Here is a 24385-nt window from a genome sequence, read left to right on the forward strand (position 1 = left end):
TAGGTTTGCCAAACACAGCACAATCGGTAAAACCTAAAAACAAGAAGTCTGGCCTTTATCTATACACCCAGGATCAGAAACAACATTCCTGTATCGATCAGGACTGCCCCAACCCTGCTGCAGTACAGGAAAGAGCTGAAAACGCAACTCTGCAAAGAACAGTACATCACATCCGGTCACAGTCCACTTCCGCTCTTAGAATCCAACTATCTGCTGTTGAATGCGTCTTTACCTTTGCCCACTACAGCGCGTCGCTGCACATCGGCTAGGGTGCGCTGTACAAATACTCCAGTGGCATCCGTTCATGGGGGAGATTACCGCATGAGCGCACTACATGATAAACAAAATGGAGGCCGTCGACAAATTCGGGCAGCAAAAAGTATTTGAAGGGTCGGGGAAGAGAGAAACACTTCGGTCGCTCCAGACAGATAAGACTTCATGTATTTCATGAAGTGTAAGAATACACTGGGGCACGTTTCAGTTATAGGAACGATTAACCTAGGATTACGGAAACCTGTCTAAACTGTTTATCTCGCCGCAATGAGAAGGCGTCACAGTTTAGGAGCCCGCTGAATGGAGCAATTGTTTAAACAGAAGGGAAAAATGCCGGCATCCACTGGAGATGAAATAAGCATTTGAGCAAAATGAAGGAGCAATTTAAAAGCCTTTGAAAAAAATCAATATCGAGCCGGGGAAGAGCCGCCTTTTTGAGCATTGATGGGCCCCTAAAGCTCTTCACACATTGTTACCGACTCTAGCAGCGGGAAAGAGAAAATGACACAGTTTGCGCCGGTAGGCTGCAATCAATACTGTAGTTAGTAAAGAGATGCTATTTCACATCTGACTGGCCAGCAGCCTACTTTCACCAGCCTCTGCTGATACCTGTTTGTTAACAAGTCACTACGGGCGGAGGAACCAGATTCTCTTCAGGACGGACACAAAAAATAGGCACTTAATTTGCTCCTCTGTGCGCACTATTGGAAAAGGAGGACGGGCGCAGATTAGCAGGTCGTGGAATCCCTCGTGATTCACTGTCTCACCGGCCACAGGCCAGGAGGGCTTTCAGAGAGGACTGGATGCTCCAGCCAGGTACTTCATCATGAGGCACTTTCTTGTTTTTGTAGAACTGTACATAAAACCTAGACTTGTCAGTGCCTTTGGCTAGACAATCTTAAACTGTTCTTAAAGCACACATAAAACACACATTGCGCAGGACGTGTGTGTTTAACATTTTGTTATTGCTGAACGGATCCATTTCATGGAAAGCTCCAGCACTGCAAAGAATTTGTGTTCATAATAAATGAAAAATTCCAAGAGTTACTTAATAACTCTTGGTCAAGTCAGGGATATTTGTATAGCGCACAAATGAGACTCCCTGGATGTGATTTGTGCGCTATACAAATATCCCTGACTTGACTAATAGCCCTCCCTACTGACAATTAAATAACGGCAAAAGATATATCAATCAGCTTTAAGGCAGTAAAACAGAATTTGCTTGAAAAGGAAGGTCGAAACTCGTGACTAATTCTTGTGATTTCATGCCATCTGTCAATGGTAAATAAAAACATTAAAAATCACAACAAACCAAATTACCAATTGGTTTAGGAAGCATTTTACGTCTTTTTTCGATTATGTCTCCTAACTCACAATAGAGTAAGCCACAAAAATCTACCTGCGTAAAATAAAGCCTAAATTCTAGATCCATCAAATCACAACCACAGAAACATAAAAATATGGCTGTACAGCCCATTCATAGTTAGCTTCCTCTGCACCACAAAACTATGTTGAATCTGTTGATGAAATAAACATTTGACTCTGCCTGACCATTTCTAAGAGATTATGCAGGCCAGACCATCTTCTTTAGTTAGGGCCATTACTTTGCTCTAGAAATGGCTGCCCACTCTAACCACTTGTGAGTCGCAGATGCTCGGACCTTTCCTCTTCGCCTCCAGTAGCTCATTTTAGAACATGAAGCCACATCTTGCTCTGACTTTGTTGACATCACAGGCCTTCAACTCCCAGACCCAATTATATAACATAGCTCAAACTGCCACTGCCCCTCATTCAGTCCACCATAAAAGCATCATTAAAAAACATTAGTATTCACATTCCCAAAATACATGATCAACTTTGTAGGAGGCTAGCCATTCTGCGTAGCTTACCACCAAGAGACAGACCATTCTGAGTAGTTTACCTCCAAACCACACTCATTGTTGTTGAACCCACTTTTCATTCGCATTTATCCAAATGGCTTACAGGACTTTACAGGTGGGGAGTACTTGAGATAAGGAAGCACAACCAATTAGTCAATAATGAAAAGTACATCTGACATGATATTATAGAACACTGCACTGGTGCAGCACAATTTCACACTGACTGACCAGAGCAAAAATGCATTTTTCTTACTCCTTGACTAAAACTAATATTGGTTTAGCACCAATCGGTTAGTGAAATGTGTTATAGGGACTGGTGCACTGACGGAAATTTCAATACACACCAGGGGCATGACAGGTACATATCGACACATGTCCTATGTTTAGCCAGTGGTGGAGGTTGCGGAGTCAATCTGACAAGCTCCCGAGGCTGGTGATACTCGTGTAAACCAGCCACCGTGCTCTAAAACAGCCACTTTTATGGTATGGCCATAAAGGAAGTTCCTTATCGCAGTATTTCAGCACCATGCAGAGTCCTCACTCCGAATTTTGTTTCGGGTCTTAAGGAAAATGGAGTAATGAGGATGGGTCACCAGCAATTTATAAGAGAATCCATTTAGATTCTACAGTGTTCTCCTAACGCACTTCATCTGCGGCACCTGCTGATATACAATATCAAGCACAAACTCATGTTTCAGAAAACACCTGAAACAATATGAGGCATGAATCAAATACTTGCTTTTAGAATATTTTAAGGAAGTAGAAGGGGCAGAAAATTTTGAAGGAATTTAGTCAACAGCATAAAACTTTGGAAACGATTGACGAATCTTCACAAAACGTTCCAAAATAGTGCTATGTTTTACCTGGTTTGTGCACGCAAAAACTACTGAAAGGAATTACACATTGGCAGGAAGCTAGATCTTGGTCTGCAGATTGTGCTTTTTGGTGTAAATCCGTGGAGTAGTTTTGAGAAATTAAGGTTAAATATCTGATATTTGGTGAAGCAGAGCTGCCCAATAATATAATGTGATGTTTGGGATTGCCAACCCCCCTCGATCTTGTGTCAGTGTCAGCAATTTCATAGACCTCCTTATCTTCCCGTACTGCCACACAAAATTAGAAAGCATGGAGTTGATGTTTTTAAGTATGGTGTCATCCAAAACTAGTGAAATTGACCTAAACAGGTATAAAAATTTCGGCAAAATAATACCCCTCCCTATAATTAACAAATGTAGCCCATTAACCCTCTTTAAATCCAAAGCTATAGTTTTAATTAATGGTTCGAAATTTTCTTTAATAATCCTATCCACTTTTGCCGTGATGCGGACCGCTAAATAAACTGCTCTCGGTGCTCGACTTGCATCATCAAATTCCACATTCAGTGTACAAACTACCATAGTTTTTTCCCTGTTCATGCTATACCCTGATAGCCTGCCAAATCTCCCTGTTATAACAGCAATCTCGTCTAGTGCCTACTTGGGATATGTTGTGACAATTGCCACGTCATCAGCATAGGCTAAAACATTTGTCTGATACCCACTAATATAGATAGGTTTATTTTTAACTACCCCCAGCAGCATCTCTACAAGCGGGTTGATATATAGAGCGAATAAAATGGGTGAGCAGGGGCACCCCTGACGAGTTCCCCTGCGAATTAAAACCTCCCCTGACTCTTTGCCCATTACATATATCCGAGCTTTTGGATCACAATACATTGCTCTAATCGCTCTTATAAATCCCTGGCCAAACCCCCTTAGCTCGAGTATTCCCCACAGAAAGTCCCATGTTACACGATCAAACGGCTTCTCGGCGTCCAGAAGGATCATGACCATTTGGCCCCCGTCTATGACATAATATCAAACAATTAAATTACTCTTCGAATGTGGTCAGTTGATTGCCTCCCTGATATAAAACCTTGTTGCCACGGGGAGACCAGACGACCAAAGACCCTTCCTAACCGAGTCGCCAAGATCTTAGAGCAAATCTTTATGTCCGTATTAATTAGGGAGATTGGTCTGTATGACCCTGGGTTATCTGGAGCTTTCCCCCTTTTTTGGGAAGATAACAATTCTAGTTTCCTTCCATGACTTCGGGATATTTCCATTGTACTGGATCCCTTTAAACAAATCTAACAAGAATGGTATTATTGTAATACCCAATACTTTATATAACTCAAGGGGTATTTGGTCAGGGACTGTAGCCAAACTCTGTACTGCTGTTTCAGTTTCCTCTTGTGAGATCTCGGATTCCAATTCGTCCTTTAGATCTTCATTTAAAATTTGCCCCAGGTCCTCTTTTGTCACCAGTTGTCTAATATCATCTAATGTAATACTTTCCTCCCTACCAGCTTCTTCAGAGTATAACATTTGATAGTAATCTTGGAAAGTTTTAACTATGCCTTCCAGATCCGTATATTCCACCACCCCCCTATTGATAGCCAAGATTTGGTTCTGTGCTGTCTTTTGCCTAGTGCGAAGAGCTAGTCTCTTCCCAACTAACTCTCCGCTCTCATATGAGCTATTATGGTAGGATTGGTACTCCTCTGCTGCCTTTTGTGCGAGCCACCCATTAATCTCTGCCTTACGAGTCTGTATCTGTACCAGACTCTGCATGGTCTCTCTCCCAGGTGTGATTAAAAGTGAGTGTTCATCTTCTGCTGTTTTCAACCTTCGCATTAGTTCCAGATTTTTCAGCTTACGTATAGCTCGGATTTCAGCTACATAGCTAATAGTCTCTCCCCTCAGACCTGCTTTAAAAGCGTCCCAAACTATTATTCTTGAGGCACTATACCTGTTGATATCAAAATAGTCGACTACCCATTTTCTTCTATGCTCAACATATTCCATATTAACTAACAGCTTCTTGTCAAAAGTCCATTTCCCCCTACTTTTAATGCCATCTAAAACTTCAACCCCTAGAACTAAAGGATTGTGGTCTAATATAACCTTAGGTAGGACTGTTATATTAGCCTTATCAAGGAGGTCTGTTATAGAGAAAAAATAATCTATCCTAACATATTTCCTATGCGGAAACAAGTAAGAAGTGCTGAGGTGTCTTTTTTGCCTGCCACATATCCACTAATCCATGACTATTTAAAAGTGATGTAAATGCCCTATATAACCTTGGTTTCCGCCCTTGATACCTCCCTTGGTTATTGACATCGGGTAATGGATCTAGCGCAATATTCATGTCTCCACGTAGGATGAGGGGTATAGACCATGCTGCCAGTTCTACCTCGAGATCCTCGAAAATTTGGGGATCATCATAATTTGATATATAGCCCACCTGCCATGCTTATCTGCTGCCTTACGTTTGACTGGGCCCAACGAAGTTTTGGCCAGAATGGCTACCCCTCAAATATTTGAGGTTTGCGATGTGGCTACCAAAAAATTATATCCCTGTAACACCATAAGATGCCTTTTGTCCCAGGGCATATGTGTCTCTTGGAGACAGATAACGTCAAATGTATTTAATTTGATCAACTCCCCCAGTTTACCCCTTTTGGCTGCATCATTGAGTCCTGCCACATTTATTGAACAGATATTTATTCTCTCCATCTTAAAATTGTTCTAACAATTGTAACCATCTCTAGTACTCGTGCTGGTCCTCTTTTCACAGTGATTTCTGTAACATTTTCCCCTTTAAGCCACTTTTTAAAGTTATATATCTGCCTTTCAACTGTCCACCTTTACCAACTTGTTCTGTATGTTTTCCTTAAATTTATCCCCTGCCCCCTCCAGCCCCCCACTGCCCACCTCCCCACCCCCCTCATCCCCTCTGAGAGACACTCAGACATTGTCTGCGTGTGATGAGTGCAACGCAACAGCCCGAGAGCCCGTAAATAAACCATCATTTTTATTACAGTTATGCTGTGTAGCTACGATAAGTGGCCTAACTCACAACCTTACATTGTCTTTGAAGAAGAAGAGAAAAAAAAAGAAAGGAGAAGGAAGCCCAAGAGCAAAGGAAACGAGAAAGAAAGAACCCCTCCGAGAAACAAAGTGCTAAAGCATGCATCTTTTTCTATTTTTCTATTTTAAATCTTTTGCGACCCTACTCAGGCTGTTAGGCTGTCCAGGTATTCTTTGGCTTTTATCTCGGACAGGAAAAAACGTGTTTGCCCATTCCTGATAACTTTTAGTTTTGCAGGGTTACTCAGAAAAGCCTGTGCCTTTTTATCTTGGAATGGCTTAATCATCTGCCTCAGCCCCCACCGTCTTTCGACGGTGGTATGGCAGAAGTCAGGGCGGACAAAATATGACACCCCATTCCTAGTACGTTTTGCCTCGGGCCTTACCTTCTGAAATACTGCTTGTCGTAGCAAAATTCTACCAAAGTATACCAAGATAGCTCGTGGGAGTGACCCTGCTCGTACTGGCTGCTTTTGCACAAAGGGTATCCTATGCGCCAGCTGAATTTCTAGTGACCAGTTCCAGTCCGTAAGTTCAGGAAGTGATTCTCTAAATAACTCAATGACATATCTGCGGGCATCCTCCCCCTCCACCCCCTCTGGAACACCAAGAACGAGTAAGTTATTCCGCCGTCCTGTCGGGTCTCCTCACGGTGAGCAGCTATCGACTGTATGATAGTCTCTAAGGTCGTTGCCGCCGCAGTAGTCTCCCCTCCCTTTACTCCCATCTCTGGGGAGCTTGTAAGTTGGACCGAGGGAGTGTAGTCCCATGAGAGCTTTTTCTCTCTTATTTTCCTTCTCCTCTGGAAGGTCCCGGATTTTCCGCTGTCTAGGGGGACTAATTCCAAATCGCTGTCACTTGCCTCAGGGTTACTACTATCATTAACCTCATCAGACCACTCTCCTCCATCTGAGAGAGAATAGAAATCCAGCTCCTTCTCGGAGTCCTTCTCGGGTTTTCCCCTACACATAACCCTCCTTCCTCTATCTCTGTCTCTATTTGCGGTTTTGTCTGATGTGGGGCCCCCTTAACAGTACTGGTGTTACCAACATTGTCTACAGCATCTACAGCATCGACTGTTCTCATGTTGGTGTTGTTTTCATTTATGCCAGCATCACAGGGGTGAGCCCTAGTCTCATCCTCCCTTAATAGTATTTCAGGTCCACCCCCATCTTTTTTAGCAAGGGATACATGTTCGTTTTGTATATCAGATTTAGAGGCCCTTCTGCATGCCTGTGTGTCCAGTACTTGTACCTGTGTCTGTTTTACATTCTTTCCCTCACTGGTCGCCGCTCCTACTGCTGCTCCTGGTGCTGCCTCCAGCGTTTTTCTGCCATTACCTCTCAGGAGGTCCACTACAGTGGGAGCCAGTTGGCTCCTCCCTTTCTCATCTCAGACAGTGGCTTGGCTCCTGCACTGACCCCGGTACCGTCTCCTCTTTGAGCCTGAGTTGGTTTGGCTGCAACATGTGTTTCTTCTGCTGCTGCCGGTGATCCGCAGCAGGGGTCTTTAGGGCGAGTTCTGCTTTCGCCTTTGCTGAAACTGCGCAGATTTTATGGCCATTTCCGCGCTTAGAATGACTACCCTGATTCCGCTGCCGAGCAGGTAGCTGCCTCCTCCTCCTCCTCCTCCTCCTCTGTTACTGGCTCCACCCGTACCAGCTGTACCGGCGTTGGATCTGCAGGACTCGCTGCCAAACAGAAAACCTCCTTGCCGCAGCCTCCACTACTGCTGCCAGCAGACTGACCCCAAAGCTCCGTAGCAGAAACCACCAAGTGTTCCGAAAGTGCCAGGAGTATCCCCCGAAGATTACGGGCACTCAGCACGGTCAGACCAATGCAAGCCGCCAGCTGGAGAATCCACCCATGCGAAATCCGCAGAGTCTGCGGAATCGGGACGCTGCTGCAGGCTAGACACCTTGTTCTTAAGGAGTCCCCATTAACTTGCAACTTATTGCAACTTTATTTCTTTTGTGCCCTATACGATAACTGTACAGAGAAGTGATAGCTCTGGCGCACTTTATTGGGACTTCCTTTCTTTGGGTTGTATATCACTCGGAGTTAGGAGTGAATACTATGTGAAGTTTGGTACTTTTTCTTAGGGTAGGTGTATATATATATATATATATATATATAGATTATAGCAATTGTAATGTACAGTTTGTATATGTGTTTTGGATATTTTGTATGGACTGTATTGTCCATATATGTATATATATATATATGTATATATATATATATATATGTTTTCATATGTGTTTGTTTCCTTGCGCCACTCTCTTTGATGACTCGTATATATGTTTATATGACATTTTGAATGTGATTACACTTAAATAGGTATACCAACAGGATAATTGAATATTTCTTATTTGAAAATAAATACTTGATTGATCCCTCAGTACCTTTTTCTCTACTTTTTCCTCCTTGGATGTACCTTGCCCAGGTATGGGAGGGTGATTTGGGCAGAACCCTTTCTATTTTTGCAGTGCTGCTGCAGGTAAGGTCTGATCGCATAGCTCACACCCCATGCTGCCTCAATTTTTGTTTTTTCCCGTTAGTTTTCCGTAATAGGTTCCGAAATAAGCTCGGTTACGTACATTGGCATATCCTCCACAGCTTAAGTTAGGCTTAATCTGCCATCGGGCTCTCTGAGCAGTGCGAGCTATGGCCTCATCCGCCATCTTGCCTCTCACCCGTCCAGTTGGTTTCCAAGGCACAGGGTAAGGTTGACTAATTAATGGATAAAATAGACTTTCCTTCTTAGCAAAAACACAGAATTTCCTTGGATTACTGCAGCGTTTAAAAAATTGCAGCCTAGCCAGAGCACAGTGGTATCCTGGCAGCTATATATTTTGGTCATCTATGTGGGTGTTGTACATGGAAGCTGCAGCTCAAATATGAAATTAAGTTCCATGTTAAAGATGTAATTTCTGCATCATCTACCACAGCCTTGTTAGAAAGGTAAATAGACAAAATGAGTGAAACAAATTTTGGCATCAGCATTTTATAGCCCCACAAGTGTCACAGAGCATAGACCCTTAATAGAGAACAAAACAAAGTCCAGGAAAAGACTGAGAATGTAGGAGGACTCTGCAGAAAAGATGGATTTCTTACACCGACCCACAATTTTGAATCTATTGCAATCAGTTGCTCAGAAAGCAGGAAACAGGAGGAAGTGGAACTTTTAGAAACCTAGAGCTGACACCCATGAGCCATGCATACTTTGAAGCAAGGGGAGAATGGCACTTGTTAAACAGGCCAGAAAAAATGTAAAGAAATAATGCTTCATGAACTCAGATAGTCATAACTGAACCGCAAATAAAGTTAGCATCAGTGGACAAAAAATCAGTTGGATGGAGAACAAGATATGCTGAGGACATACACATCATTGTCTCAGGGTGATGAAGAAAAATGAACATATGGAATGCTATTTCCAAAAGTCAGAATTAGACAATAATTGTATGAATGATTAATATAAATGGTGGCAAGCAAAGAAAAAACATGTATTTACATTTCTACTCCACTAAAGGAGCAAACTTTATTTTACCTAGTGCCCATACTGAGAAAGCAATTTTAAAATCGGTTTTAAAGATTCTAACAGACATTTACTAATTCTACTTCTAATTCTGACCATGTTAATCTATGATTGAACAAAAGAGCAGATGTTCTTGATTTAAATAAACAATCTTAGCACGGTTTATCAATTCTCACTAATCTGCTAATGGTCAAACGCCATCCAATGGTGGAAAAGCACATGCATAAGATATTAAAAACAACTGTGTAACATAGCATAAATCTACAACTCTCTGTTCCTCTGTCGCATGGTCTGAAATAACACAAAACTTACCTTGGTCTTCTGCCTGCTTCTCAAGCTTTTTTTTCTCTTCTCTGGCTTTGTCTTCAGGATTAATTGGAATTCCGAGTTCATCGCGAGGGATTACTGTACCATGGAAAGGACACTAGAAAAACAAAATCAAAAAGTAAAATTCCAAATGGTTTTCAAACAAACATGTTTAATTATAAGAACCAAACCAAAAGTGTGAGACATTGGGTTGTTGATTGACTGGGGGTGTGAGCCCTGGTCAAGCAGCAATGGCCAACCCTTAATTAGCCTGTGCTGAACCCTCAGCTAGCTTGGCACAGAGCAGTCAGGCTTAATTTAGAGACAATGTGTAAAATATGTGTGCAACACTTTAAACAGTTATATAGTGAAAAAGCCACACAAAAAGGATCCCACAAGTTAGAAAAATAGAATTATTTCTTTAATAAATAAAACAAGACCAAAACGACAAAAATCCAATCAGTAGAACAGAGATATGCAATTGTAAAGATTTTAGTGAATAAAGCACCAAAAAGCACAAAGCACTAACTTCAGGTATCTGGTCACGCTGGACCACATCAAAGTCACAAGTTCAGGCAGATTTTGATGGAGCGTGGGACGGCTATAGAGACGCAGTTCGGCCCACTGAACAAAGTTCCTTAAATCCTGGTTTGTGGAGCATTGCGCAGATCCACGCCGAAGATGCGTTGTACAGCCAAAGCGATGCGTCAGTTCCAAGATGCAGCAGACTCCAATGCAAGGGCCTGCAGCGTCATTGAGAATCCCGTAAACGGGGCTTGTGCTATGAAGTCTGGCTTCAAGGATGCAGCGCACAGTCTGAGTGATGTGCCGGTTCCCAGGAGTTGCGAGGCAATCATCGTGGCTGCCATTGACGAGGGATGTGGATGCCTGCACCAAGGATGCGTCTCACAGTGGCAGTTCCGAATGGGTTGCGGCGGAGATGGTGCAATTGTTTGTAACATGTTCAATCCACGCAGCAGTAGAGAAGAATTGGTTCTGCTATGGGTTGCGCCGAACAGCACAGAAGATGTGTATGTTCCGCTGGATCTACAGAGGTTGGCAGAGCACCTTAAGCCCACATTCAAGGGTTCAGGACTGGGGTGGCACCACTTGGCAGGGTAGACTCAAAGATGGCAGAATCCAGATGCAAGGTTGGTGGAAGCCTGTTATGTCCCTAAGGCTTCAGGCGAGGAGGCCAGCCAACTAGATCTGGTTACAAGAGATGCAGGTCCAGTCCTTCTCAACAAGGCAAGAGGGCAGCAGTTACTTTGGAGCAGCAGTCCAGCAGAGTGGCAGTCCTCCTTCCTGGCAGAGTATCCACAGGTCCAGAAGTGTCCCGAAGTGGGGGGTGTATGAGGTCCAAAATTTATACCCAGTTGTGCCTCTGAAGTGGGAAGAAGCCTCTAGAGGCATGCATTTGAACTGCCCAGGTGCCCTGCCTTCCCGGCCCTGGCTCCAGACTAACTACTGAGGGTATGCTAGTGGAAACAGGACATAGCCTATTCAAGTGTAAGTGGGGCTGAGCCCAGCTCCCTTCTCCAATCCTGCCAATGATGGCCCATCCAGTCACACCTAATGCCCCCATTGTGTGTGGCTGTCTAGGAGGAATACACAAAGACCAACTGTCACCCACACCCAGTCGTGTGACCCAGAGGCAGGCACCAAATGACTTAAACAAGAACATGGCAACTTTTTAAAAGTGGCTTTTTCGAAATTGTACTTTAAAATCTAACTTCACCATAAGTTAGGATTTCAATTTCCAATTCCAGAGACACCAAACATAAACTTATCACATGTTCCCATTTCGAAATTACACTTATACAAATGTAATAAGGTAACTTCAATGTTATCCTACAGGAAAGGTAAGCATTGCAAGAGTGAAAAACAAATGTCAGAGTTTTTCACTCCCAGGACATGTACAATTTAAATGTACATGACCTACTTTCTAAATACATTGTACCCTGCCCTCTGGTCTGTCCAGGGCCTACCTTAGGGGTGATTAAATTGTATTAAAAAGGGAGGTTTGGGCCTGGCTAAAGGCTTATTTCGCCGGGTCGACATGGCAGTTTAAAACAATGTTGATAGTGCTACTTAAGTGGTTAGCAAAGTCACTGCTGCAGGCTCACTAGTAGCATTTGATTTATGGGCCCTGTGCACAGATAGTGTGAGTTTACTAAGAACTTACAGGTACATACATCAACTTGGTATAGGCCAATCTAACATGTTTTTAAGGAGAGAACACAAGCACTTTTAGCAGTGGGCAGCAGTGGTGCAGCATGCAGAGTTTGAAGGCTAGCAAAAATAAAGTCAGCAAAACAGGAAGTCTGATGCAAAGTCAGGATTCCAGTTTGAAAGGGTGCCTCTACAGAGTTTATTGGTGGGATAATTAACACATTGCTTAGGACCTCACATTTGTTTCCTTAATATGAGGGACCTACAGAAAATATATTCATTAGAAGGCACAATTACTTATCTTCTAGAGCATTCTTTCAGGTGAATACGTGTTCTCCCATAGACCACTCTCCTTGCCCCCCTCCTGAGGTTATAAATTCTTCAGTAACTTTATTCCCTTGTGTAATGTTACTTTTACTGTGCCTTATTTTCAGCCTGTAACCTCCGTGAAGCACTGAAACATCACTGGAAACCAATATTACTCATGTCTTATGTGGCTTTATGGACTCACTTTAGTAATTTCTGATGCAAATCCATCACATAAAACAGACAGCTTCACCTCATATCAGTCCATCACCTCACTCTAAATTGTTCCAGGTACCACCTGACAGTAAAGTTCATATGAGTAACGTACAGAAACAAAATTAAAATATAAATACATTTCCACTGTGGGCCTAATTCGTTCCACAAGACTGAATAATCACTGCAGTGTTGCTGAACCAACTCCAGGAATAACAGTACCTCCTGAATAACCAGGCTTACAATCTAATGAGTGACCAGTCAACACTTTTTTTTTTTTTTTGAAGTCGGACATGTTTGGGTTTTATAGACCTGTTTTCACTGCTAGCATGCTTTAAAATATTTTTTAGATATGCTTAAGAATCCAAAGCATGAGCAGTAAAGAACACTTGGAACTGGAGAAGCCTTGTTGTGTAAAACCCATGAGGACCATCTCACTAAACTTACAAAAAATTGACTGGCTTTCCTATCCAGAAAAAATAATTTTCAAGAGTCTGCACATTTGACAATGGGCCATTCTTTTGTAGGGGTCACAATTTAATTAATACTCGCAATCCCATACTCTTCGTTCTACCACAAGCCATTTGCTCTCAAGCTTTAACATTGCACAACCACGCTGTGGTGGAGAGATTTTGCCTCTCACATTTAATATATGAAACGGTCTTCAGTGCTCAAAACCCCTACAGACTACACAGGCTTTCGCAGGGGCTTAAAAACATGGTTCTTAATTAAATCCTCTTAGATGTATTATTATTTGGAGTTGTATATAGTGCGAACTCGACAAGAATGTATCAGTTCGCTTTAGATGAGCACCAGTTGCATTGCAGACGGAAACATTTTATTTAGCACAGGGAGATGAAGGGATTTGTCCAGAATCACAGGGCGTTTAGCGTCCCTGCCGAGACTCGAACCTGGTTCCCCAGCTTCGAGATTGACCGATCTAGCCGTTAGGCCACATCCTCCCCTGACAAGTGGTACATGGGCCCATCTTCTGTTCCATGCTGTGCTTTAAAAGACTGACTCATTCATCGTGTGGATAAATATTTATATCTCTTTGAACAAAGTAAAGCTCTGTACTGCTTTTCCATGAGCCTACAGTTTGAAACAATTTTGCACACTACCAGTTGTCTATTAAATCTTTTCTTTCTAAGAATTAGACCCATAGTGAGAACAGTAGCGATCCTTTCATAGTGCAGGTTGCACCTATAGCTTTTAAAGAAACATCTAGAAATTCCTGTGTAGAACGGACTGGCGATGATCAAGGTTTCTAAAAATCAGTTTGGTGTTGTAAGAGAAGTAGAAGACTGTCTTTTGTTCTAACAACCTCCTTGACGCATGTACAAAAGGTACACAAAGCATCCCTGATTTCTAGGTGAATACAAGAAGATTTTGCTCAACAAAAGTAAGCTACTCCTGGTAAAAAAAAACAAAAAAACTGCAATATATTTCAGATTACTATTTCAACTGTGGCTTTCACTTGAGTTCCAAGCTCCTGCTCAATCAGACATAGGGGACCTGCTACCTAATATATTTTTTTTACTTTTAGAATGATTTTTCAGAAGCATAGTGGGAGGCTGCATACTGTCTGTTAGATCAGTTTTTGGTCAATAAGCCCTCTTTGTACAATAAATACAGTAGGTATGTAAACTTTGCAAGATGTAAATAGTGCACAACTTTAACCATTTGAATTCGTCCGACGCAACTGTGGCGTGTGCGTCGGACGGCCGATAGCCGTCCGAATTGCGCATGCGTGAAATTGCGCCGCACTGAGAGAAAATTTTGTGCGCCTCCCAAGGGTTAAGATAATTAATAAACAATGGTGTTGCTGATTAATTCATCTACCAGGCCGTGCCTTCATCCTCATCCTACTTCCTGGTTCTAGTTTTTGGGTCGAGCCTAGCGACAGCGCGCATGTGCTGTGAGATTGCTGTAGTAGAGAGTATGGGATAGAAGCCACATCCACTCTCCTCCCCTATTTTTCATTGGCTTTTGCTCATTGTTCATCATAAATGCTTCGGATTTGTTAATAGGCTTGTTAGTCCATCCTTAGTACGGCCTTGTCTTCATTTGTAACCCCCCATGGCGACCGCCCCCTTTACTTTGGTTGTCATACGGGACCTGTTATTTAGTCTGTAAGCACTATTTACTTTATTGAGTTTCTCTTACTGCAGGCCGGACATGCCCTGCTTCAGCAGAAACTGCTTGTTATTTTTTAAGCAGCATAGCCACCCCGTAACACGTGCACCAGCTTTCAATCAATTTAACCCGACATTATCTTGTGTCTGTTTCAACCCTCCCAAAGTAAAATGGATTTAGAAATGATTAGCTAACTAAGTCGTGTGAATTTCAGGTAGCACATAATCGTGTGCTAATGAGCTGAAGCTGACAACAGCACATCTGTGTTACATGTAATCTGTACTGAAACCACCTGACAGGTTGTTTTCAAAAGCCTGATTTATTAACAACACCACCACCACCAATACCACCATCAATACCACCACCTCTACCAATACCACCACCACCAATGACATCACCAACACTACTACCACCACCATTAATACCACCACCACCAATACCACCAATGCCAACACCACCAATGCCACCCCCACCAATGCCACCCCCAGCAAGGCCACCACCATTACCACCTCCACCAATACCACCTCCACCACCACCAATACCACCACCACCAATGCCACCACCACCAATGCCACCCCCACCAATACCATTACCACCACCAATACCACCACCACCAATACTACTACCACCACCAATACCACCACCACCAATACCACCAGCAATACCACCACCAATACTACCACCACCAGTACCAAGACCAATACCACCTCCACCGCCTATACCACCACCAATACCAATATCATCACCTCCAATATCACCACCACCAATATCACCAATCACCAATACCACCACCAATACCACGACCACCAATACTGATACCACCACCAATACCACCACCATCAATAAAACCACCAATAGCACCACTAATATCAGCACCACCACCAATACCACCACCACCAATACCACTATCACCACCAATACTAGCAATACCACCACCACCACCAATACCAGCAATACAACCACCACCAATACCAATACCACCACCACCAGTACCAAGACCAATACCACCACCACCACCAATACCACCACCCATACCAATACCTTCACCAACACCACACCACCACGAATACCACCACCACCAATACCACCACCAATTCCAACCAATACCACCACCAACCAATACCACCATCAATACAAGTACCACCAATAACAGTACCACCACCAATACCAATACCACCAATACTACCACCGCCACCATTACCACCAACAATACCACCACCAATACTACAGGGCTCGACAAATCCACTCACCTGCTCGCTAATTCACCCACCACCAATACCAATTCCACCACCACCAATACCAATACCACCATTACCACTACCACCACGAGTACCACCACCACCACCAATACCACTGCCCCCAATACCACCACCACCACCAATACCATCACCAATTATAATACTACCCATACCACCACTACCACCATTACCAATACCTCCACCACCATTACCACCAATACCACCACTAATACCACCACTACCAATACCACGTCCTCAGAGCCTCTCGCTCACTAGTAATAGCAGGGGCACTGTACGAGGCCAGAGCTGCAGCCGAGACCATCCATCCCTCCCTCCATGCCTGCACAAAGCACAGCCCATTCTGAACCAGGCGGTGAAGCCAGTGACCTACTACAGCTGGAGTGTTTTTTATTAGGCCAAAGATAGCAATGACATTACGCAATGCCACACTGCACACTCAAATCAAGGAGAGGGCAGGATATACCCCCCCCCCCGTTCTTCCACCTGAGCTGCGACAGTGTAATTACAGAGCAAGAGATGTTGCAGCGCTTTGTTAGTGTTTATTGCTCAGAACATGTGTAACTCTCACTTCATACTTTGCGTCTGTGTATTTACAACACTAACACATCTTCTTCACTGCACTATTTATCACTACTTCGAAGATGTCGCAGGCCTGTCTTTTCCTCTGATATTTACAATCTAACAAGCGGTCAAGAAGTCACTTTATTGGAATGCAATAGGTCTCACATTTGCGAGAGTTTAAGCTATTGTTATTGTAAATGACAATGCCTTTTTATGTTTTAAAACCCAAAACATAAAAAAAGGCATTGTCATTTACAATGCCAATAGCTCAAACCCGCGTGAATTCGAAACCTATTTGAATTGCAAATGCTTGTTTTTTTAATGACTGAAAGGCACCAGCATCTCTACTGGGATTTACTGACTGCCAGTGACATGTCTTCATGAGGGGTTTATAGGTTGCTGCACCCCCAACAAATGCAGTTCCCAGTTGGTATTTGGGGATGGAAGTGGGCTTGGACGTGGCCATGTTCGGTTTCACTGGGGATCAGCAATGCACATGGCACAGATGCAAGTCCCCCATAACCAAAAAAGTTTAGATTATTCGTTTAGACAAACTGCTCCTCTACCCTACACAAGTAGTGGCGAAAAAAGGAAGATTAACAAGCATCATGTCCTGATAGCTTTCAAAGGATCTCATCTTGAGAAGCCTTTCGATTGTGGAGCTGGTCAAAACAGCATTGTCTTCATGAGAAGAAAGATGGAGGGAGAATACCAATGCTACCCTGTTTGGCAGGTTTTTGTGATATGTTCAGATATATCCCCAGCTAGCCCTGTTTAGCAAGGCAAACCTGACTTCCAGATGAATATTGGCAAATTTGTATTTTCCTACTACTCTTTTTCATCTTAAAAAATCCATTCCATTCTGGAGGTTGTTGGGAGGCTTCCTTTTCTGTTGTTGGAGAGTTGAGCACAGAACAGATAGTGTATTAATTGCTCACAAGCGCACGTGTCCTACCTCCAAATATGAGAAGTGTCCCAATATCTAGTAGCCTGAGTGGACAGTTATGGTGCTACATGTTCATGCAACCCATCTATTGCTTGCTCTTAAGTTATTTTTTATACAACACACAGAACACTCAATACCTGAAAATCAACTTTTTGAAACACTGTCCTCCCACCCACTGGCATCTCAACCAACCTCTATCAACCACCCTCAAAAAAGCCCCAATGCTTCAAAAATTTAACAACTTGCTAGGAAATAGCTTTAAATCACATTACATGCTCAATTCCAACCAACAATATACTGACTGTAGTGAAAGACAAAACATGTATCGGAGACAATACATCTTGTATACATGAATGCATACAATTTAGCACTGAGGATATAATTTCGATGCAGCTGAGCATATCCTGACCTTCAATCGATCCTGTCTTTGGCAAAGAGTACCATTGGGCATAGGTGCCATGCACTTGTGTTTTACAGGTTCAAATTTGCCAGCAAAAGTAATGTATCGTGTTTTTGACATTGCTGCCAGGTCTTTATTCTCTAGTTCTTCATCTTCCTGACTGGGTGCCCAGAAGCGGTGTTCAGAAGCAAATCTAAGGATGAAAAGATTGTGAATATTATGAGTGCAACACCATGGCAATCACTCAGAGTAAGTAGTAAACTGTCTTTCATCAGAGGCACTTACTATCATAACACTGTCCTTATTTTTCTTTTTATATGCAATCAGCTGAACCAGAAGATGTTTGAATCCCCTGCACCATGATAAGAAGCAGACAGGATGTCAAAGAGGATTTGCACTAATTTATAATGGAAAGTGTGTATATAGAGGAGCTGACTATTCAGCCTACTGTCGGATTCAGTACTGTGTAAAAAAGGAAAATGCTACTTACCAGTATGCATCTGTTCTTGGCATGTAGAGCTGCAGATTCTCACACTTAGCATTAGATCGCCATCTGGTGTTGGGCTCGGATGATTGCATGTTGTTGTTGTCTTGGAAGAAGTCTTTGTAGTCACGAGATAGGTGGCTCTTCCCTTGGACGATAGTGAGCATGGGCATCAACTCCATCCTTATATTGTTTTTCGCCAGGATGTGAAATGATGGAGTTAGTAGAAAGAAAAAAGATGTCCATGTGTGTATATCTAATTAAGATACAACTGGAACAGATACAGGTCCCGGGGAGGCGGGTGGGCGTGTGAGAATCTGCAGCTCTACATGCCAAGAACAGATGCATACTGGTAAGTAGCATTTTCTGTTCGAGGCATATGAGCTACAGATCTCACACTTAGCATAGACTATACAGCAGTGTCTCCCCTAGCGGTGGTCACCTGTATCTGTTGCAGTAGTTTGAAAGAGGGTTTTGAGGACAACTTGGCCTACAGCAGCTTGTTGCTTGGCTTGCACATCAATACAATAGTGTTTAGTGAAGGTGTGTGTTGTAGACCATGTTGCTGCCTTACAGATTTCTTCTAAGGGAATGTTCCCTATGAAAGCCATAGAGGCTCCTAGTTTGCGTGTGGAATGCGCTCTAGGAGGAATTAATAATGAGCGTTTTGCTTTCTGATAGCATATTTGAATACATTTTCCAATCCACCTTGCAATACTAGATTTAGAGATGGGATTGCCTTTATGTGGTGGAGAGAAAGCTACAAACACTTGTTTTGCGAAAGGATTTAGTTTGTCAATATAATAAAGAAGGGCTCTTTTCACGTCTAGGGTGTGTAGAGCTCTTTCTGCTACAGAGTCTGGGTTTTGAAAAAACACTGGCAACTCCACTGATTGATTAAGATGAAATGGAGTGATTACCTTAGGAAGGAATTCTGGATTTGTTCTGAGGACCACTTTGTTACGATGCAATTGTAAAAATGGTTCCTGTATAGTGAAAGCTTGAATTTCACTTACTCTTCTTACTCTTCTACGAGAGGTAATGGCCACTAGGGAATCAGTTTTCCATGTGAGGAATTGTAGTTCACATTTGTGTAAAGATTTAAATGGGGGTCCTTTGAGCCTGGTAAGAACAATATTGAGGTTCCCCACTGGAGAGGGTGGTAACCTAGGAGGAATGATCCTCTTTAGTCCTTCCATAAATGCTTACTCTAGGGACTCTAAATAGTGATAAGTGTTGTCTGTTTTGTAAGTACGCAGCAAGTGCTGCAAGATGTAAACCTATAGATGAGTATGCTAGATTACATCTTTGTAAATGCAGTAGATAGCAAATGATATTCTGGATGGAAGCATCTAGTGGATCAATATGATTATTAGTGCAGTAAATGGCAAACCTTTTCCATTTTGCAGCATAGCAAGCTCTAGTAGAGGGTCGTCTGGCTTCTTTAATGATGTTCATACAGTCTGGTGGCAGGTTAAGGCAACCAAACTCTAAGACTTCAGGAGCCAGATCGCCAGATTCAGTTGACTTGGATCTGGATGCCTGATCTCTCCATGGTTCTGCATTTGCAGGGATAGGGACAGGCACAGTCTTTGGTGTGGAACTAGTGAGAGTTCTAGCAGCGTTGTGAACCACGGTTGGCATGCCCAGGTGGAAGCTACTGAGATTAGTTTGAGAGACTGTTGTCAGAGCTTGCGTACCACTAGTGGGAGTGGCGGAAAAGCATACGCAAATCTGCTTAACCAGTTCATTCATATCGCATTGCCCTTGGACAACAGGTGTGGAAACCTGGCCGCGAAGGTTGGGCATTTCGCGTTTTCGTGTGTGGCGAACAGATCTATGTCTGGTTGGCCCCACTTGTGGAAAAATGGTAGAAGAACTTGTGGATGTAGTTCCCATTAGTGAAACTGTTGTGTCAGTCGACTTAATAGATCTGCAATCTGATTGTGAACTCCTAGAAGGTGTTCAGCTAGTATATATATTTTTTGTGGAATGGCCCATGTCCAAATGTTTTGTGCAAGCTGGGACAGTTGCAGAGAATGTGTGCCTCCTTGTTTTTGTATGTAGTACATGGCTGTCATTTTGTACGTCCAGAACAAGACAGCTTTGTTCTGCACATGTCCTTGAAACAATTTTAGTGCTAGGAATTCCGCGAGCAGCTCCAGGTGATTGATGTGGAGCACTTTTTGTTGGGTGGTCCATCTTCCCTTAGTTGTATGGTGTAGGAGATGGGCTTCCCATCTTGTGAGACATGCGTCTGTCGTAAGTACTATCTGTGAAACAGGTTCGAGGAACGGCCGCCCACTGGACAAGTTTTTGGTGTTCCACCACTGCAGAGAGCGATGTGTACGGCTGTCCACCAACACCAGATCCGTAAGTTGTCCTTGAGCCTGATTCCACTGATGTGCTAGACATTCTTGTAATGGACGCATTTGTTTGATCTCTGCATTTGAAGTCTTACATATAGTGCAATAAAAATGCAAGATGCCATCATGCCTATGAGTTGCATGAACACTCTGTCTGGGAGAGAGTGTTGATCTTGAAATTTTGTGACTAAGACTTGAATGCTCGCTATCCTGGCTGGACTGGGATAAGCTAGAGCTGTAGACGTGTTTATTGTAGCCCCCAGATATTGGTGTATATAAGAGGGCTGTAGATGAGACTTGGTGTCGTTGATCGTGAACCCCAAGTTGTGTAATGGTTTGATGAGTGTGTTGAACACACTGATTGAATGACCTGGCTTTTATTAGCCAGTCGTCAAGATATGGGAAGACATGGATTTGCTGTCTCCTGAGATGTGCTGCTACTACTGCAAGGCACTTTGTGAACACTCTGGGTGCAGTTGTCACACCGAATGGAAGGACTATGAACTGGTAGTGTTGTTCGTGTAGTACAAACCTTAGATACTTTCTGTGAGAAGGATGTATGGAAATGTGGAAGTAGGCGTCCCCGAGATCTAGTGTGGCAAGGAAATCGCCTTGTTGTAACAGTGGGAGCACTTGTTGTAAAGTGATCACGTGAAAATGATCTGAGTGTATATATAGGTTGAGGGGCCTGAAATCGAGAATTGGTCTTAGTGTCCCGTCCTTCTTGGGTATTAGGAATTACAGCGAGTAAACCCCTGTTCCTTGATGTTGTAAGGGAACTATCTCTATTTCGTGTTTTTGAAGCAATGAGAGAACCTCTTGTTTTCGTAGCGTAAGATGTTCTGTGGACATGGGACGCTGTCTGGGTGGTATATGTGGAGCGGTGGCTGTAAGTTCTAGGCAGTAACTATACTGGATAATTTGTCTCACCCACTTGTCTGTTTTGATGGAATTCCAGACAGGTAGGAACTGTGCCAAGCTCCCCCCGACAGGAGTGGAATGTTGTGGGGGGAGCGGAAGGAAGTCACTGTTTTGTGGCGGGAGAGGTACGATTGGTGTTGTTGCCTCAACCTCTTCCTCTATGCTGTTTCCTCTGTATCTGCCTCTAAAATACCATGTAAAGTTTTATGGGACCCCCTCTGATGCAAAAATACTTTTAGGTCAGGGAGAAGAGGCGAAAACAACAAACACAATATAGCAACTCCCTCACGACCTAATACTTTTTCAGGATTTTCCTCCAGTTACATGGGCATAGCCAAACAGCAATAACACATTGGTTTTACTTTCTCATTTCTTTTATTGAAATTATTTTTTCTTTTTTTTTTTTAAAAAGATACTTTTTTCAAATAATTTTTTTCAGTTATTACAAAGAATTTTTTTGTCACAAGATACTTTATCATTAATACATCATAATACAAAATTCATTATTCTTAACATAATACTTAAATAAATACACCTATCACCAGGTAGAGAACTACACCACACAACACTCTCGCTCACTCATACACAGTCACAACCTCATACATCTGGACACGTTAACATTTATATTGTTGTTCTATCTATTGTCCAGTCTATAACCACTATGGTCAGTGGTATTTTAAAAGGACTTTGATCAACGCGTTTCGGTGGAAGGTAACAGCAATAGAAACCACCTTCATCAGGATCCGCCAGATTTATCAGTCTGTGTTCTCGATACCCTGGGTTTGTTCTTAAGAGGGTTTTCCATTTCACATTTTTTGCCACTCGAAAAGTTTTTGGGGAGAGGTGCCCGTTTCTAGATGTCTAGTACCCACAGAATATGTTACCTTAAGTCTTCTATCGGGGGAGGTGAAGAACCATCCACTTTATCTAAGCACGGAAAACCCCGGTTCCTTACAAATATTTACTAAAAAAAAAACCCTCGAATGGGGCGAACAAAGTCTTTAGATCCTGTCTTCCTTTGGCCTGTAGTCAAAATCACCAGGTAGGGAGGAGGAAATTCATTTGTCCATTCCGTTTTCTCGTGTAAGTACTCATTAATCAAAAAGGGGGGGGGGGGGAATGGACAACTTGTAACTACGTTACCAAGGTTCTCTATCTCTCTTAATAAAAAACCCTCATACACGCATTGTAGGAATGTTGGCGGTATATCTTGATTCTCCGCCTACTAATGCGTAATTGCATCATCATTGGATTTTTTGTGTGTCGTATGCATGCCTCGAGCCTGAGGCGACCACTGGAAAACTCAGTAGTGTCCAGGGATAGATGGTGGACCATACTCATACGTAGAGTGAGTAAAAAACAAACACTCATCCCAAAATAAAACTTTAATTCAGACGTGGATGAGGAAAGTTATTAAAAATTATAGTGTGTATATATGAGGACCGTGTTACAGGATCCACTATACATCTATTAATCATTTAGTCGACATGTTTCTGCCCCATTATGCTCAGCCGGGTCTATGGGGCATTCATCAGGACTGAAAAAACGGTACTTACACTATTTGTGCAGTAACTACAGTGGGTCATGTGTTCCACTTTATTCTGGGCGAGGTTATATTGTGCCTCTTCAACCCTTCACACTTGCTTCAGCGGGGGAGCGGAATAATATCCCAGAGCCGCTTTTCTCATATAGCTCCCTTGTGCTGACTCTGCCTCTGGCCTGTGTCACCAACTGCCACAATCCTTTCAATGAGATGTATTAGCTTGGAATTCTGTCTGATATTGCTTTATTATTCGTTGTCCACTTCACTATATTTTAATTTTCTCCAAATTCAGACAGTTCGCAGGTCATATACCATTCATCAATTCACGGTATCATTCTATCTTCAATTCCATAAATATCGTGCACCATACGTCGCGTATCCGCCTCTAAAATATCCTCTGTTGGGGGATGTTTGAGTATTGGCTTTAAAGGAAGATGATTTGTCTGCTCCCATTTGTTTAGGGGCTCCTCTGTAAAAGGAGCGATGAAAGGAGCCTCGTGTTTTTGGGGACTGTAAAGCTCCCATAGATTTGGCAGTCTCAGGGTCTTTCTTAATCTTTACTAGTGCAGTGTCCACAGCCGGCCCAAAAAGCTGTTGTTGGTTAAAGGGCTGATTAAGGATAGTAGTCTGGACCTCTTGTTTAAAACCAGAGATGCGTAGACATGCGTGGCGTCTAAAAAGGACACTGGAATTTATTGCTTGAGAGGCAGTGTCTGCTGCATCAAGTGCACATTTGATTGATGCATTTGAGATTACCTTACCCTCTTGGATTAGATCATTTGCTTGTGTCTTATATTGGTCAGGCAAATGTTGTAATAGTGTTTCTAACTGGTCGTTATGGGATCTGTCATATCTTGCGAGCAGTGCTTGTGTGTTAGTATTGCCTGCTTGAGCAGCTATTCTTTTACCTGAAGCATCTAGCATTTTAAACTCTTTATCAGAAGGAGGCGCTTCTCCTGAGGTTTGGGAGTTAGTGCGCTTTCTAGCATTGGAAACGACTGGAGAATCTAAGGGTAGCTGTCCCTTAAAGCCTTAACTGCAGCTGTTATTTCGGCGCTGTGCGGGTGTTCTGAAGATTGGGCGGGGCTGCGTCGGCAGTTGAACGTTCGCAGCACCAGCCAGGTAGTGCTCCGAATGTTCAGCAGCAGACGGCAGCAGCAATGGGGTTAATGTA

At 42.9% G+C, this 24385-nt stretch overlaps 1 protein-coding gene across 2 annotated transcripts in view; it reads right to left on the reverse strand.

Moving 5' to 3' along the window:
- The window catches only part of UVSSA (UV stimulated scaffold protein A), a 262208-nt gene that overhangs the window by 28595 nt on the left and 209228 nt on the right, over positions 1-24385 (reverse strand). For both annotated transcript variants that reach the window (XM_078678640.1, XM_078678639.1), the window contains exons 11-12: positions 17907-18090; positions 9911-10022 (exon numbers count right to left, since the gene is read on the reverse strand). In XM_078678640.1, the coding sequence (XP_078534766.1) occupies positions 9911-10022; positions 17907-18090 (296 nt within the window). The remainder of the gene's footprint in view (positions 1-9910; positions 10023-17906; positions 18091-24385) is intronic.

The sequence above is a fragment of the Lissotriton helveticus genome, chromosome 2_2 (genome assembly GCF_964261635.1).
Source record: "Lissotriton helveticus chromosome 2_2, aLisHel1.1, whole genome shotgun sequence".
Classification (NCBI taxonomy): domain Eukaryota; kingdom Metazoa; phylum Chordata; class Amphibia; order Caudata; family Salamandridae; genus Lissotriton; species Lissotriton helveticus.